This window comes from Melanostigma gelatinosum (genome assembly GCF_949748355.1).
Source record: "Melanostigma gelatinosum genome assembly, chromosome: 4".
NCBI classification, from domain to species: Eukaryota; Metazoa; Chordata; class Actinopteri; order Perciformes; family Zoarcidae; genus Melanostigma; species Melanostigma gelatinosum.
The window spans coordinates 18,535,157-18,551,808 of record NC_136637.1 but is presented as its reverse complement, the minus strand read 5'-3'; the positions used below and the strand labels follow the sequence as shown (position 1 = coordinate 18,551,808).

General features: G+C 43.7%; 1 protein-coding gene across 1 annotated transcript in view; it reads left to right on the top strand.

The window, feature by feature from the left end:
• The window catches only part of LOC306775968 (carboxyl-terminal PDZ ligand of neuronal nitric oxide synthase protein-like), a gene marked incomplete at its 5' end in the record, with an annotated part of 115,665 nt that overhangs the window by 43,259 nt on the left and 55,754 nt on the right, over window positions 1-16,652 (top strand). Inside the window, 2 exons of the mRNA XM_079266557.1 lie at window positions 1,019-1,077; window positions 15,477-15,585. Of these exons, the coding sequence (XP_079122683.1) occupies window positions 1,019-1,077; window positions 15,477-15,585 (168 nt within the window). The remainder of the gene's footprint in view (window positions 1-1,018; window positions 1,078-15,476; window positions 15,586-16,652) is intronic.

Genomic DNA, 16,652 nt, shown 5'->3' with positions numbered 1-16,652 from the left:
ACCGTGACTTGTAAATACAGGCAGATGTACGTCGCAGATCCACATTCGTGTCTCATTAAGAGGAGGCTTACTTGAGTTGTCTCACCGGTCCTCTAAGGTGCTGCAACGTATCCTCATTCTACGGTTGGGATGATATCCCACGAAAAGTTACTCCTCCTTTTACGTGCGTTTTTCCGACGAAAGACAGCGACACGTGTCATTTCCCGCTCATAACGTGCATGTGGTCATTTCAAAATAAATTCACAGGAAACTTAGTTAGGTTTAGGCAACACAACTACTTCGGCCCGTGTGTGATTTAGCTGTCTTTATACGTCCTCGTTCAAGATTGCGTGGATAACATACAAAACTATTTTGTGGGATACTTACAAATTTTGGCGCATTATTTTGGATGAGACCAGTCTGGGATGGTACACGAATTGGACAATATGTGGAATATTGCTATGACCGCATACGATTATTTCTGTTATCGGACCTGAAGAAACAAACCAAGGAAGTGATTTCAGTGACGGTCCCTTCTGCGTCGTATTGGCTGATGTTGCTATTATCGGCATCGTCGAAAAGGCTCAATGTCAGCCGGCGGGCTGGAATGAAAGGACGGTTGGATGGAAGGATGTGTTGCCTCCACCTGGTTCCTCGTCTCGTTTGGGTCCCTCGCCAGAAAAGCTGAAATGTCAAGTGTGAGCGTCGGCAATCTAATTAGTACACCTCCGAGTGCGTCGGATGAAATGGAAGACCGGAGCTGTGTGTGATTGACTGATTGAGTCAGCAAAGCTCTGCGGAGATAGAAATCAATATGAATAATTCCTGTGTGCTCTTGTTTCTGACATTTTGATTGTGACATTAAAGTAGAAAGGTAGCTGTAAACAAATGGACAGACAAAAGGGAAGTGGACAAATATAAATGAATGTCCCAAGGACGGAGTTGTTATGTCATCTGCGCCGTTCCTTCAGTCCGCAGCTTAATATATTAAGAAGCTTAACCCCGGTGTGAACCCACAGCTTTGCTTTTGTTTCCACAGAAGAAGGAGTGGACGTGGGATGAGAGCAAGATGATGGTGATGCAGGATCCCATTTACAGGTAAGCTGGCCACAGTTTTCTCTAGCTTCATTTAAAATGTTCATTTATTTTTGTTTTGAATTCCCCCATTCCAACGGCTTCCGTCCTTGTGGGTCATTGGGCCCGCTTCAAGCGCATTTTAATCCAAACTTGACCGCTTAAATGCACCGCGGTGACTCAGGAAATGAGAATCTTTTGTCTCCGTCACTGTGAGTGCATTTTGAGAAAAGGCAATTTAGCAGAGGCTGCAATAAAGCCCATTTTGAAAATGCATGGACTAAATGAGCGAAGCAATTATGTTGAAAACGAGTTATTGTAGCAGTCACAATATCGACACTTTCAGTTTTAATACCTATTATATTATAATTATATTATCGCCTCACCTTTTCATTAGTTCAACCATTGAAAACACCATAAAGGTTTATCATTCAAATGACTCGTATCCTTAATATGGTCGCTATTGCTCTCTGTGAACCCGTTTAACACATTTTAACTGTGGCTGGCTAAAATGGAAAATGGATAGCGAGAAGGAAAAAGTGGAATACTACTCACGGAATATCAGGCTTCACTAGTCAGAGACCTTCTGGATTAAATGTAAGATCAGAATGAATGATTTATGCAGATCAGAGTAAATGTCATCAATAGATGCGGCCTCAGGGACAGAATTACAAGCATGAGAGTGAGTGTGTGTGTGTGTGTGTGTGTGTGTGTGTGAGAGAGAGGGGAACAGTATGATAGAGAGATCTGGAGTGACATTCCTCTGTTCCACCTCACAGGATTGTGACCATAAGGTCCAATTCATTCAGTCCAATTGCCGCAGGGGCTTAATCCTTTGATTTTAACACGCGCACACACACACACACACACACACACACACACACACACACACACACACACACACACACACACACACACACACACACACACAGTGTCTCTGTCTAGCAGACTATGATGGGTAAGCGCCATCAATCAGTCCCCACCGTCTGCCGAGCTGATCTTGACGGATCCCGATGACTCATCTCATCTTTTCTGTTCATCTGACGGTAGTCCAAACAGTCGTCTCACTCATTCAATATTTGGCCTCCGCTGTGTGAAATGGAGCCTCTAATCCTTCCACCTGACGAGTAAGGATTTATACCTCACATAAAGCTGGGCGCACACGCTGTAAGATTCAGAAATGTTGTGTAACTCCAACTCACACAGTAGGAGCATAAACGTCTGCATTGGGAAAGCCAAAGCTTTTTGGCCACACTGCTCACACTGTGGGCCAGGAGGAGGAGGAGGAGGAGGAGGAGGAGGAGGAGGAGGAGGAGGAGGAGGAGGAGGAGGAGGAGGAGGAGGAGGAGGAGGAGGAGGAGGAGGAGGAGGAGGAGGAGGAGGAGGAGGAGGAGGAGGAGGAGGAGGAGGAGGAGGAGGAGGAGGAGGAGGAGGAGGAGGAGGAGGAGGAGGAGGAGGAGGAGGAGGAGGAGGAGGAGGAGGAGGAGGAGGAGGAAATCCGGCAATATCAACAGAGGGGGCCAAACTCACTTAACTCATCTGCTCTGCTTAAAGCTGTGATGAAGTCTGTGAAGTAAGAGCGCACCAGGGGTAGAGTCTTAAACATTAAGGAGAGTTTGACTCCGACCCGACTGTGACCTGCTTTCCATTAGCGAAGTGTCGTGTTGGCCCTGCTGCCAAATTCTACAGGCGTTGTGAACCAGAGAGAAAAGAAGGCCACCGTTTTGGTCGTCTGCCGCATTTAGATATGTGTAATCTTTATCAATGAACATGCTAACAATGCATGTCATTTAAAGGATATGTTCAGCGTGTCTAAACACAGCACCCACCTGCCATAAGTACATTGAGAGAGTTTCCTTCTTTCTGCAACCAGAGAAGTCGCCCCCTGCTGGCCAGTAGAGAGAATGCTAATTCTTAAGACCCTCCCGCATTGGCTTCACTTCTCCAGAAACAGCTGTTACTTCAGCTCTCACCTCTGCTGTGAACGGCGGTGAAGAACCCTGAGTCACACCAGAGTATAGCAGTCAGTCTCTTGACCTTGTTCTGTAATCACTCAGTGTATCCTTTGGTGGACTCCACTGATCGAATTCAATTAACACTCGGCCTACGTTCTTATATGAATATATGTTACGTTTCAGCGGTGTACTTCCCACAGGTCACTTCGTAACCAAGGAGTTAGGTTGTGTCTCTGTCCCTGGCTTCTTTCAAAGTCATGTTGCACTGGAAGTTAATTTGTAATTAATATGCGAGGAGTGAAGTTTATACCGCTCAGCTTGAGCACCATGTATGGGCATTTTATTTGAGAAGTGACCCGGTGCACCGTCTGTCTAGTTGGAAAGGAGAGGTGTGTGTCAGCCTCAAATCACTAAAGTGCAAATTAGAAGAGGCTTCCCTCGGCCACTGGAAAAACCCCCGCATGAGAACACACGGCCTGAATGTAATCATTTTGGTGATACGTTCGAATGAATGCGCTCCGTAAGATAAAGGGATGCATATTCAAATCTTGCCTTTTTTTCGAATGCAGGGAGACAAAACGCACATCAAAGTGTTTTAATAAATGCTCCTGTGTTGTTGTTTTTTCTTCATATTCACAGCGACTGGACGCCGCGTGTCTAAATCATTTGGGAGGATTTAGCTGAGATGCTTTGCATTTCTTGTGCACTCCCTTTTTCATCTTCAGCTGCTTTGTAGCTTTAGCTGCTGGCTCACTGCCGCCGAGGCCGTCCACCACCTCGTATGCAACGCCAGCGGCGCTGTCAATCGCAGTGACGCATTTAAACATGTCGCAGGACACTTCCACCAGCGTCATTTATTCCCCCCGGATCTTAACCACAAATCCGATGTTGCTTATCATGCGAAGACACGGTCAACAAAATACCCTCTGAAGGGTCTAAAGCTGTGTTTCACACACACACTTGAATGTTTTATTTATGTAGCGCCCCACAAAACAAGCCACACAGACATAAATAAGCAATGCATACATAATACAGCATTTCAGCTCCGAGAACATTTCTACTGTCACCACCTCCTGCTCCAACAATGTCAAAAAATCACCATCAGAGAAGTCAGGTCTGTGGCAGCTGTAGCTCTGAATACCGCGACTGAAGAGAACTGTGGCGGCTCTCAAATGGCCATGAAGTCACGCTGCAAAGTAGTGCGTCTTCCCCCAACATTAATGACGACCAATCAAAACACAGCTCTCTTTTTAAACTATTCGGCTTCACTGTTTGTTTGCTGGATGCAGTCTGAATTGAGCGTCTCTTCGTCATTATGTCGGTGACAAGAAGAACGCTGCCGTCTGGCGTTACGGTGGTTTTTCCAACTTCCAGACAGAGAAAAACAGGGATGCTGCAGCTAGAAATTGGAGCGTAACCTGATAAAGAGGCGACATGTGAATCACAATGTCTCCCTGGCTGCTCGTTCCATCTGCTTCTCATTTTTCCACAGAAAATAGTGGGTGGTCACGAGTCATCGGGTGCTCCAATATATGCAATGGATGCTTAAATCGGGTCTCGACATCCATTCGTTTTTCTTTCATCACACGAAATGAATATTCCACGATGAGTTGTCTCCCGCGCAGTCAGGTGAAATGATCTTGCAGTCAGGTGAAATGATCTTGCAGTCAGGTGAAATGATCTTGCAGTCAGGTGAAATGATCTTGCAGTCAGGTGAAATGATCTTGCAGTCAGGTGAAATGTTTCGCCATTTGGATACAAACTGAACTACCGGGGCCTGTGAGTCGGTACGAGTGACCGGAGAGACCAGATACACGTGTAATGAATTGAGCCACAACGCCGTCCGATTACAATGTCCTTTAATGGAACAACAGCATTCTCAGAATGTCTCATGTCATTGCTGAAGGATAAATGTTGGGCCTTTCTTTAAAAAGGTCCCTGTCACCCCCCCCCCTCCCTCCTGTTGTTTTATGTCATTCTCCTCCTGCATGCACACGAGGATTCCATTCACGCCACCAGTCCAGTAAAAAACACATATCGACTGCATCGGGCCATGCCTTTCAAATCTCCCATTCAGTCATCGTCAAGTCAATACACCGTAGGAATCACACTGTCAACACGTCGTAATGCTAGTTCAGTGATGAAAGCACTGCCACTAATATTCTAATTTGAAATAAATGAACACTTCAGTTACGAGTCATGAGCTTTCCCTCGTGTCTGCATGCAAGCGAATGAACGCAACGCTCGCTTGGCCGTAAACCACAAACAAACGATGACAAATAATTGCTGACAGCATGCTGGCTGCTGCAGAACGGTGTTACTGTAAACACTTTGTCATGAGCGTCACATCAACAGCAGAGGACGTTGACGGTAGGTGGACAGTTTCAGCCAGGGGGGAGGACTTTCAGCCCCTTTTGCTGTAGCGGGTTTCTCTTAATATTTACAAGTGTCGATGCAATGTGTGTGTGTGTGTATTTAACATTCCAACTGACAGAGACGCGCAGCCTCGGGGCAAAAGCAGCAGACCAACTCAGTAAGGAGTGTACCAGAATCCCCTGGATCAAGAACACACACACACACACACACACACACACACACACACACACACACACACACACACACACACACACACACACACACACTATTATGACTTGAGGCCACCCACCAATTCTGAGCTGCAGGGCTGAGAGGGAAAAGACCTTGAAGGGGTGAAACAACACCACAGCCGTGTCCAGAGGATTAAATATCTAAATTCTGCATAATACACCTAACATGCTGCACGTATTATGTACTGCATGTCTCAAAATCATTTTTTCCTGCAAATATGTGCAGAAAAAAAAGGCGGGAGCACCAACATAATGTCGCTTATTCCAGATGTTTTTAGGGTAAGAGAAGGGGTAGTTTACCTCAGTCCAGATCCCCAAAACAGGTTTGCCAAATGTAAAGGTCATAGTATATAGTTATTCCTTATGGTTATAGATGGTTTTATCAATAATGTCAGACATATTGTAATATCTCTTCTTCTGCCAGCTATCGAGAGTTACGGCGAAAGTAATTTTTTATAGACACATCTGTTTAGTGTCTGCATAATCTGTCAGTGTTGGCAGGCTCACCAGAGAAGGACAAAGCTAAAAAAGCTATAAAAAAAAAATGTCCCTCTCTGAAATTAATGTTCGGTATAAACTGACAATAATTCAGTTGGATTTCTAGAATTCACTTAGTCCACTTTTACTCAAAGGAATAATAAATCACAGGGTCCTCACGGTTATTTTTTGTGTGTGTAAATGGACACATAACTCAGCCACCCGGTGAGTGAATCTGCTGAACCTTTTGAAAATTCCTCCCCGAGTCGGTATTTCATAACTCACTCCCGAGATAAACAGATGGCGGATGCAAGATTGTTGGTAATGTCAGCGGCAGATGATGAAGGTTAGACGTCTCGAATACAACTTTCTGCAAATACATCTGTAATATCTTTTACGCTTGATGATACATTGGTGCAAACTGATAAAACTGACGGGTCTGATTTGTTGGATGTTCGTGATTCGAGTACACAGATATTCTCAAACCTAATTTTTCAGCAAGGACTCTTCGTTTTAAGTCTTCTGGGAGTCTTGTCTCATCTACCGAAATGACAGTTTTCATCTGGCCACAGCAGACCCTTGCGTACGGGTGCATGTTATTGAAATATTTTAGCTATACGCCGATATAAATCCGCCAGTATTCGTTTGTTGCAGATATCATATCAGTGTTTACAGGTGTGTCAGCTGATTAGGCCTGTCACAATAATTACTAGATTTACTCATGGTATGGTGAATGGACTTCATCATATTTACGTTATTGACTTATCGTGCCATATATGGACATGCGCTCAATCGTTTTTTTACATTATTGACTGCAACGACACACCGCCGTCACTTAGACCACGGATAGTGTGTGAGATGGAGTCAAGGAGAACACAAGTTATTGAATGTATTTGTTGTTGGATGGTGGATGCTGGGAGCCATGTGCACAGCTAGGACACAGAGCTGGTCCTAAATATAATGCAACAACTTACCTCTGTCTGTTTCCTCTTCCCAGGGTGTTCGGGCACAATACCTCCCCGGGGGCTCGAGCACCCATTTATAGTTCCGGGAAATACCAACTACAGGAAGCGGGCAGGCAGGGGGAAGTGAAAATATGTGTTGCTGTGTTTAGTTCGAGAAATGATGGTGTTTCTAATTTACTTTATTTATAGGCATTATAATTAGATGTGAATTATTATAGATACTTGTGGTAAAATCAGGTAAATATTTATTGTACAGATATGGTTAGAAATAGATTTTGTCATATTGACAGGGCGACAGCTGATAAGTACTGGAGAACTGCCAAAGATAGGTTTGTGGAGTCTGTATTGCATCCTTTAATCCTGACACTGACGTTTCTTTTTCAGTTGTACAATGTCCTGCACACTGTGGTACATCTGCAGGTATTGCTATCAGACTTTTGAAACTTTGAAAGATGTTTTTTGGTATTATGTCTCAAATATACAGCAACATTGAAGCTGTAACTGTAACAGGAACGAGTCTCGGATGTTACATCTTCCCTCGCTCACTCAGAATGTCGGTTTATTGGTCACACTAACATGACTCAACAAAAAGAGTTTCACACGACTCCCGAAGAGTGTGTCCTAGTGTCTTGCAGCGTTCCTCCGTGGGTGTGTGTGTGTGTGTGTCAGCGAGAGATTGGAAAGTAGTGAGAGAGTGTGTGTGTGTATCTGTCTCGGGTTAACACTTCTCCGGTCTTCTACCGTGGTAATTTCTGTCATCCTCTGAGAAGAAGGCCGCCCTCGCTGACTTCCGCCCAACAGTCCGTTCTCACTTCCAACCTCTCCAGTGAGGATCTCCCACCCACACAATTAAAGTCAATCTCGTGTTTGCGTGCTGTAGAAACACCCCGATCATGCGATATGGAAAGCAAAGCTTTGATATGTAGCGAACCACATTTTGCTTTGATGTTTCCGTTTGCGCGTGGCTGGCTCTACATGCTGCACACTCATTGTGCACACATACAGCAAAGCGCACACATGAAAGCCTGTGCAGTTCCTCACAACCTCATTCAGTCCTATACAATCTCTGTCTCAGCAGCATCCTACTCCTCTGTGCTCTGAGCTCATGGACTGTCCAGTCAAATTTGATAGTTTGCTCGCTTCCTCAACGGAGACAAACTCAAAGAAGGAAGAGGAAATTGAAAGAACAATTTCCCCTCGGACAGACACTTTCCCAAAATATAGTAACTTTTAAAGGGTCGTTTGACTCAAATTACAAAAGAAAAGGTAATGCAGTCGTGTTTTTATGTGCCCAGGTTTTGAGATAACTGTCTCTGAAGCTTCTTCTTCAACTCCACCGTAATGGCAGAAAAGGACCTTTCATTTCCCTCCCTGTAATAAGCAGTTAAACTCTCCAGATTCAGTGCCCCATATCGCTATTTTCCAAGCTACTATCTAGCATGGGAACAAATGGAAGAACCAGTGTTGTGAGATCGCCCACTGAATGGTAAAGAGGGAGCAGTTTCCCAACACAGCCTGAGTGAAAGCAAACCAATTAGCTGTAAATAACAGCTAAACACACCTTTCAAATGTCTTTTAGTCCTCAGGATCTTAATATTGTTCCAACTGAAACCTTTCATCCAGATTACAAAGATGTGTTATCTGGAAAACCAGTTGCAGGCTCCTAACAGTTCCTGTGATGTCCAGGAAAATCGTTTTGCACAGCCGGTCGGGTCTCTTCCCACAGCCAGAGGGGACCCTGTGGTTCTCTGTGTTATTACAGTGCTGGGCTCCGTCCAACACATACTGAGGGAAAACAACATGAGCCAGACTTAATCATTGACAGTCTCCCCCCCCCCCGCACAGCTGCTCAGCCAGACTCCTTCTCCTCCCCCCCAGCGTGATTCATAAAGGAGAAGTTAAAAAAAGACTCCTTTCAAATAAAACATCTGCACAGCACCAGGTTGTGCCTCTGCAGCTGGTTTGGGGTCCTGTATTATTCCACCGACTCCTGCTTTCACTGACCTGGAGAAACACCTGATTAACTTTCACAATTCCTTTAAATCCCGTGATAATTAAGGTCTTTAGATTTCTTCATCCTTATTAATCAAGAAACAAGACAGAACTTCTATTCGTTATTTATTTCTCTCGGACAGCTGTTTTGACATCCTTGTTTCTATATGTTCTTTTACGAACCCTATTTAGTTTCAGAGGTGTCTTTCTGATAGCCTGATAATAACAAGATATAAAGCTTATCAGACACAACTTTCACAAATAGTTCACCGATTAACGCACCATGTCTGAGGATTTTACAAAGACGGACAATTTGTTTTTAAATGTTTTAGAACCAGTGGGTCCTAAAAATAGTTTTTTTGCCAGCCAAATTCTATGAAAAAAGACGCTTGTGGACACAAATCACTCGACCCACTCACCAGCTTAGTAACATTGGTCGTCCATTTGGAACTGTAACACTGAATGAGTTGCCTGAATAGAGGAAAGCGGCAGCAACATGTGTCTGAAGATGACCTTTAACAGTTAGCTGTGCAGCACAAACTGGAGAAAAACACTGCCACGGTGGTTGGATTTATTATCCTCTCAATTCCAAATGAAGCCGACATGTCTGGGAAGGTGTCGCAAGTCTTTTCACCAGCCCCCCTTTTCATATATTTGACAGTAAGGCCTTGTTGTGGCCCTGAGTCGAACCTGCCTCTTTCTCATTATTACAAAAATGATTCTCCACCTTATAGATACATCTATATTGAATTCATACTGCACTGTTTTCAATTCTTACATATTTTTCACTGAAAGATACCATGAACTTTAAAAAGGAGTTGGTTAGTGAGAGCATATTTCTTTTCCACAGCTTTGAAGCGCCCAGACACCAGAGGTTCTTCCTTCGTCGGCTGCAAGATTAATCTTTTATTTATTTGTGAGTGAGCATTGACTTGATATGGTTGAAAGCTCAGGAAAAACCCTACTAAATGGACCACTGAGTTGAGAGTATTTGTCACACGTACTGTACTCCTACTCTCAAGCTGAAAGTGTAGAAGGTTGCAGAAGCACTTAGTTTTGGGATTTATTGCAGCCACAAACTGCATTTTAACAGCTATTGTTAAGTATTTTTCTTGTACTGGAAGTAATAGTACCTTTACCTGTCTACTCGGGAATGTTGCTCTTATTTACCCACACAGCCTCACTACTGGCCGTAGGTGAAAAACAAGTCCAGCTTACCGTCCACAAAGCAAAGAGAAGGTCTGGGGTTGTTTTGTGCCTCGGGGAAGGTGAGTGTGCCGAGAATGTGGAACATAATCAGAAGGCAGAAGTTCTACTAAACTGTCTCTGAATAGATGTAAAGGTTTATTAGAACTTACTCCCAATAATAAAATGTCAAAAACTGATTAGTATCTGTTCTGGAGCTCCTGATCCAATCGCACACGATCCTCCTCAACAGATGGCGTCAGCTCAAGTCGTCTCAGAATCGTACCGTACTAAATCTCCATTGTTCTGAGCCCTTAACGCATCTCTCATGGCTTAAAGGTTGAGATTGAAACTTGATCCTCTATGTTGGAAAAGAAAACAAATGTCACTACAAGTTCCATTTGTAGCTCTTCTGGAGCTCTCAGTGGTACCACACTATCTTCCTTTTAATCTCTAATTATTACGTCCGTCATACATCCCAACATTGTTTTCTTTATTGTGTCAGAGCAAAGATAAGGGCTTCTTAATTCATCAACGGGGCCACTGGCCTCCCCTGTGCAACGCATGTTGGAGAATAACACTGATTTTGAAAAGAGAGTGGGAGGGCAGGAGGAGTGGAAAGTAAAACAGGACAGAAAGAGGGAGGGACGTTTGGGTTCGGAGAGCTAAAGGATGTGGAGGAGTGTTGCTAGTTTGTTGCTAAGGTGTGGTGAAGACGGGAGCAAAGTTAATGAGAAAACGTCACTGCAGCAGTTCAACTTCATTACGAAGGAGACTCTTCAGATGTCTTCACTTGGTCGTGCCACTAAAAGCTGACGGGGACTAAAAAGGACTGCTGCAGTCTCTCTGACTCTTTTGAATTCATCTTCTCGTCTTATTTGGTTCTTCCGTCACATCCTTTGAACATTTGACAGAGTTGCTTTTATGTCTTGGCAGATTATTAAAAAGATATGATGAATCCACATTCAAATACAGATAATAATGTAGGTCGTATGCCTCCGTATCCAAGATCTCTCTGTTCTGTTTGCTGTGGTTGGAACACATGAGATCTCAGTCCTTTGAACTGTCTGTGGTGGGGAATTGGAATATTTTCTCCATCTCTCCCTCCGTCTGTAATCTCATATGTATGAGCTGTGCTTGAGCTTTCGAGCTCTTTTTCCCTCACTTGGTCTTTTTTCTTTTCACTTTCATCTCTGGCGATTCAAATGATGTTTGATTAGTTAGTTAGTTTTCTTGGTTTTCTTTCTCCCTCTCATCCGTCTCCTCTTTCTGTCGTTCTCCGGAGACTCTTCAGTTGATGAAAAGAACTGCCATCACACATTCCATCCATTCAGTCACCTCGCAAGATGCTGTCGATGCACAATGTGTTGCTTTCTTATTTCAATGTTTGGGGATTGTGTGTGTCATGCAGTATGTACGAGCTCAGGCGCTGTTCTCCCGATGTTTTTCATCCATTGAATAGAAGTGACTATGTGGGATTTTTTTTTCGTAACGGTACAGACGTGCAAGCGGTGGAATGACTGGATGTAGAACTAAACCTATTGTGGATTATAAACAATCTAAAAGTTCAGCTCTAAAGTCCAGACTCTTTTGAACAAATCCACACATGCTCATACCCCCCCGAGGCACTATACCATATAAATATCAAAGCCATCTTGATTTATTTTGCGGTTTATGTTTGTTTGGGAGAAAGTCTGAGTGTCGATCCATTCGCTCGGTTTATTGCAGGGCTGGAGATATTGATTTAGTGACTTCACTTCTCATAAAAGACCCCAAAATATGTTCATATACACCCCCCCCCTTTGTAAATAATGCATCAAAGAATAGAAATGAGACTGAGCCTCCAACTTCTCACCTTGACTAAGAAGTGCAGGAGGAGATTGCCCGGCTGCTCGATGATTAAATCTGTTTTGTCCGGCCGTGCTGTATAATTCCAGGCTTTTCTTTACGTGGGCACGCGGAGGTTGAGCTGACACAACAGCTTTTGCGATGATGAAACTCTACCTTTTCACCCTGCCCTTTAGATCCACTTTTAATCAACATAATGCCTGATCAGTATGCTGCGTTATTGAGTCCGGTTTACCTCGGAGCTGCCAAATTGAAGGAAAAGATTTAAGGTCGGCGCTATCGCAGAAACTCTTTGTTTACTGTAAAGCAGAATAATGTTTCTCCTTCTGCAGACCCGAGTGGTTTTTAGTGTGACACGGTCAAAAGGCTTTATATAACCTCTTTAAATGTGCTTTTGTTTAAAGGGATTCTCTAGTGTAAGTCTAAAGCCTGTTGCGGTTATGAGCCGAGACACATTTAACTGAGGAGCAACATGAGCGTTAAAGAAACTGAGAAGTCTGATTAGGTGTAGATCATGTTCAGACCTGACATAGAGGACAATCGTGGCATCTTATAAAACATTTTAAATACAGTGCACCTGGCAATGTTAATTCACTGAGCCGGCTCACACAGTCAGCGACAACGACAATAAGCTGAGTAATTCAGTTAAGATTTGCTCCCCAGCGTGAAAAAACAATTAAAAAAACCCATTTTGCACCCCATTAAAAAGTTTGCAAAGTAGAATTTAAACTGACCTTGCAGAGCGGGCACATCCTGGCTCTGTACTCTATATCGAAACACTTCCACCAACTGACCTAATGGACAGAGAATGCTGGCATTAAAACATTGTAAAGGCTTCTGTAACTTCTACACCGTGCTGCTGATTGACACTAATGCTGTCACTCGAACCTAGGCATTCTCACAAACTGCATTAATGAGCAGCATTAGGTTTAGGGTAATTGAATACTAGGGTTTTAACACACCATAAATATAATTGACACATCAAAACCCACCTTTTCTTGCAGCTCATACTGTTGAATCCAGTGGAGGAGACATAATTAAGTCTTTAACACAACTGGCCATATCACATTAAGGAGGATTTATTGCACGACCGTATTGTTTCCGTTGCCAGAGACCCAGCACCAAGTTGCATCTCTACCGGCTTAATTCACTCAGTGACAGAGAGAAGAAGAGTGGCATTCATTCATGAGAAACTGTTGTGGATTGCACCTTTTATAAACAGGAAAAACAACCCCCCCCCCTAAAACTGAAGATGAGAAGCGTTTCCGTTGGCAGTACTTGACTGATTCATTTGGCCTTTAACCGACTTTCATGTCGAGCCCGCCTCTCTATTTCTGAGATCTGATCCATCCGACGCATCTTCACCTGGATGTTTGGCAGCTTGCTCCCCTTAAGAGACGGTTGATGGAGATGTATCTGGGCCGTCATCTCCGCGCCGCTTGGGGATTTGTCAGCTAAGCCAGTCGGCTAAGCTCACTTTCACGCTCTCTTGGCTGAGCTTCACTTGTCTGGCAGCATGGAATGTTGTTTTTTTTTATTTTTTATCATTGCCTACATGTTTGGAATAAGAGTCAGTTCTCTGCAGGCAACAATTGGCAGAACATAAGACCTTTTCCCCCTGCTTTGGATTTCAAAGAACGAAATCTGAATGGTTGAAAGGGGAGACAACTTAAAGGTTTTCGCAAAGTGCAGCCGGAAGGGAGCGGTCAGTTCATTTCCAGCAGATGACACGACTTGATAATAAAGACCCAGTTAGCACGCTGTTTGTTGACAGAAATGGTTCAGCCACTCTAATTGAGCTGCAGCCACCTCACCTCCCTGTAACCCCTCGAGCATAATGTTGCCGTGTTTCCCAGAAAGTGCTCTGTAAACTGTGATGTCGCAACAGGATCCAGATCTTGTTCGGTCGAGAGCCGCTCATTAGCTGTGGTGAGCAATGCATCGCTGTACGGCTGAGACCCCGGATTTCCTGCACGTACAAAACCAACATGCACAGAAAAACATCCAGAGACTCATTTTGACGGATGACATTTGCTCTCTGTTGGTTGTCCAATGTCTCGCTGTGATAAAATACCCCAAATATACCTCCAGGCCCCTTAATATGGCACTAATTGGTCCCAATTAGGAAGCTATTAACTAAATGAAGCCAACATCATGATAATGCCGCCCAACTAGACTCCTGTTTGTAGAATAATTGAAATGCTCACTTGGCCTTAAACGCCATTTTCCTGCCAGTGCGCGTGTGCAACTTTCAACAGAGCTGAGAAGGAAGCCAGATGGCTCAAGTTTAGTTTATTCATAGAGCGCATTTAAAAACAAACCAATACAATAAGAAGGCTCACTGCTTTGCTACTTCCATCATCAGCTTGGAAGCACAACAGGGGGCGTGAACCCTGAGGTCTGATGTGGAAGCAATACGCTTCAGAAAACAACATTTCAACTCCTTTTGTGGAACAACATACTGCCAGTGAACATGTCCCAGGCAAGACGATATATAACACGTATCAACAAATATACAAACAACCAGATACAAATAGATCCCTGTCCTCTATCGATCATTCATGAAAGTTCTATTACCTGTGCATTAATTCATGTGTTTTTTCGCTAAATGAAACAAAAACCACCCGTGTCTTGTTTCAGCATCCGTCTCGTTTAGACTGAACACGACATTTTCCAGCTTCTTTGTAACAGTCCTGTCACCATATTGTCATCTGCAGTGCTTTATCTCTCCAGAAGTGTTCTTTTCTCATCATAAATTGGATCCGTTGGGGAGCTTAACACCTGCAATGTTCTCTCCCCTGCAGGTTATCGCGTCTTATCTCTTGTCCTGGTGCATTTGCTCCCAAAAGTATTCCGTCCTATACTCCTGCTCTGCAGGATATTGTGTAGCTCTTGACTGAGGCTGCACACAGCCTCTCCCCGCCAGGACAACTCTGTTATTGTCTCAAACTTAGTTCCCGCTTTCACACAGGATCTTTTTGTTGTGATCATATTCCCTCCTCTGTCTCACTGTTGTCACTTGAGTTCTTTTTTCATTTTTTTACTTTGAATTTGAAGTTTACTTTCAATGTGTGTCTCTGAACTTCCTGCTTCAAAGTCTCATAGAAACAATGGAGGAAGTCTGGAAGGCAGTTCATTTGATTTAAATAGCACTTCCCCCGTGATCACAACTTTCCTCCTTTTTGAGACAGAGTTTGGTCTCATGCCTTCGGATTAAAACAAACTTAAAACAGTGTTTATTTTTGTCACATTGAAACCCCAGAGAAACGGGCTGAGTGCCTGTTTGGCGTCTTAAGACACATTTAGACACGCAGCCAGGCTCAGATTTTGTTTTGCATCATATCAACTTTTTTTAATTTATTTTTATTTCTGACCTATTTCATTCTGTCTTTCAGAATATTCTATGTATCGCATGACTCGCAGGATCTGAAGATATTCAGCTACATCGCCAGAGACGGACAGAGTAACGTCTTCCGCTGCAATGTCTTCAAGTCCAAGAAGAAGGTAAGAAAGACAGCGGGCCCGTTACTGAGCTCTCACCTCTGAATGGAGACTAACAGCTTGAGTTATCAGGTTAGAGATCTGATGTGGCCTGACTCTGTGATTATTGAGTCGTCCTTGAGCAAGGCACTTAATGTCAACAACAAATAGTGGTGAAAAAAAGAAGAATTTAGGTCCTTATTTATTTACCCATCTGATGTTTATGATGGATAACGACTCATCTGTTGTCCACAGCGGGTTGATGAGATGGAGAGAGAGAGTTGTGATTGTGTCCCCTCTCCAACCACATGCTGTCATTCAGTGACGGCTAATGGCTTCTACATGTTCGGCCTTGGACACGGATGACACATTCTATCTTCGAGGGTGATTGGAAAGCCTAAATAATGATGCACTGCCTCGTGAATTTTTTACTTACTTCGCTCAAAGGTAATTACATTGGAAAGCACAGAGTGAGCTGCAATATTAACTCGAGCACTCGGGAGAGAGCAGACATCTACCAGGTGTGTCTGCAACGGCCACTGCTGTATCGTGGGATTGAATGAATACAACCCACAATTGGCTAAACACCCCCCCCCCCCCCCGTGAGGCATCGTCAAACATATTTCAAAAAAAAAAAATTAAACCAAGCTGTCTGCCGGCGCTGCAGCGGCCGAGTGGCGACGAGGTACAGCAGTGTGTGTGTGTGTACTGGTAGCTCTGTAAGCTGTAAGGGGTTTGCAAACTATACAGCACAAAAAACAAAAAAAGTGAGCCAATCGACAACCGGGGATGTGTGCCACCAACAGGCTGCAAAGCGTCGCAAAACACACTTTTTTGTAATACCTTGACAAATACAAAAAAACTGAAATGTTTCAGAATATAATTTGTTCTTCGGATATTCTCCCTTACATTGCCAATAGAGTGAAACAAATGGTGGAATCATGTTTTGAGTGGACAATACCTTTTAATTTAGTAATGCCGTGATATACAACCTTCACCGCAAAACCCCCCCAAAAATTGCTGTGGTATAAAGTTGAGATCATATTGCTCATCGCTAGCAGAGATGTATGCACGCAATCGCCACACACACA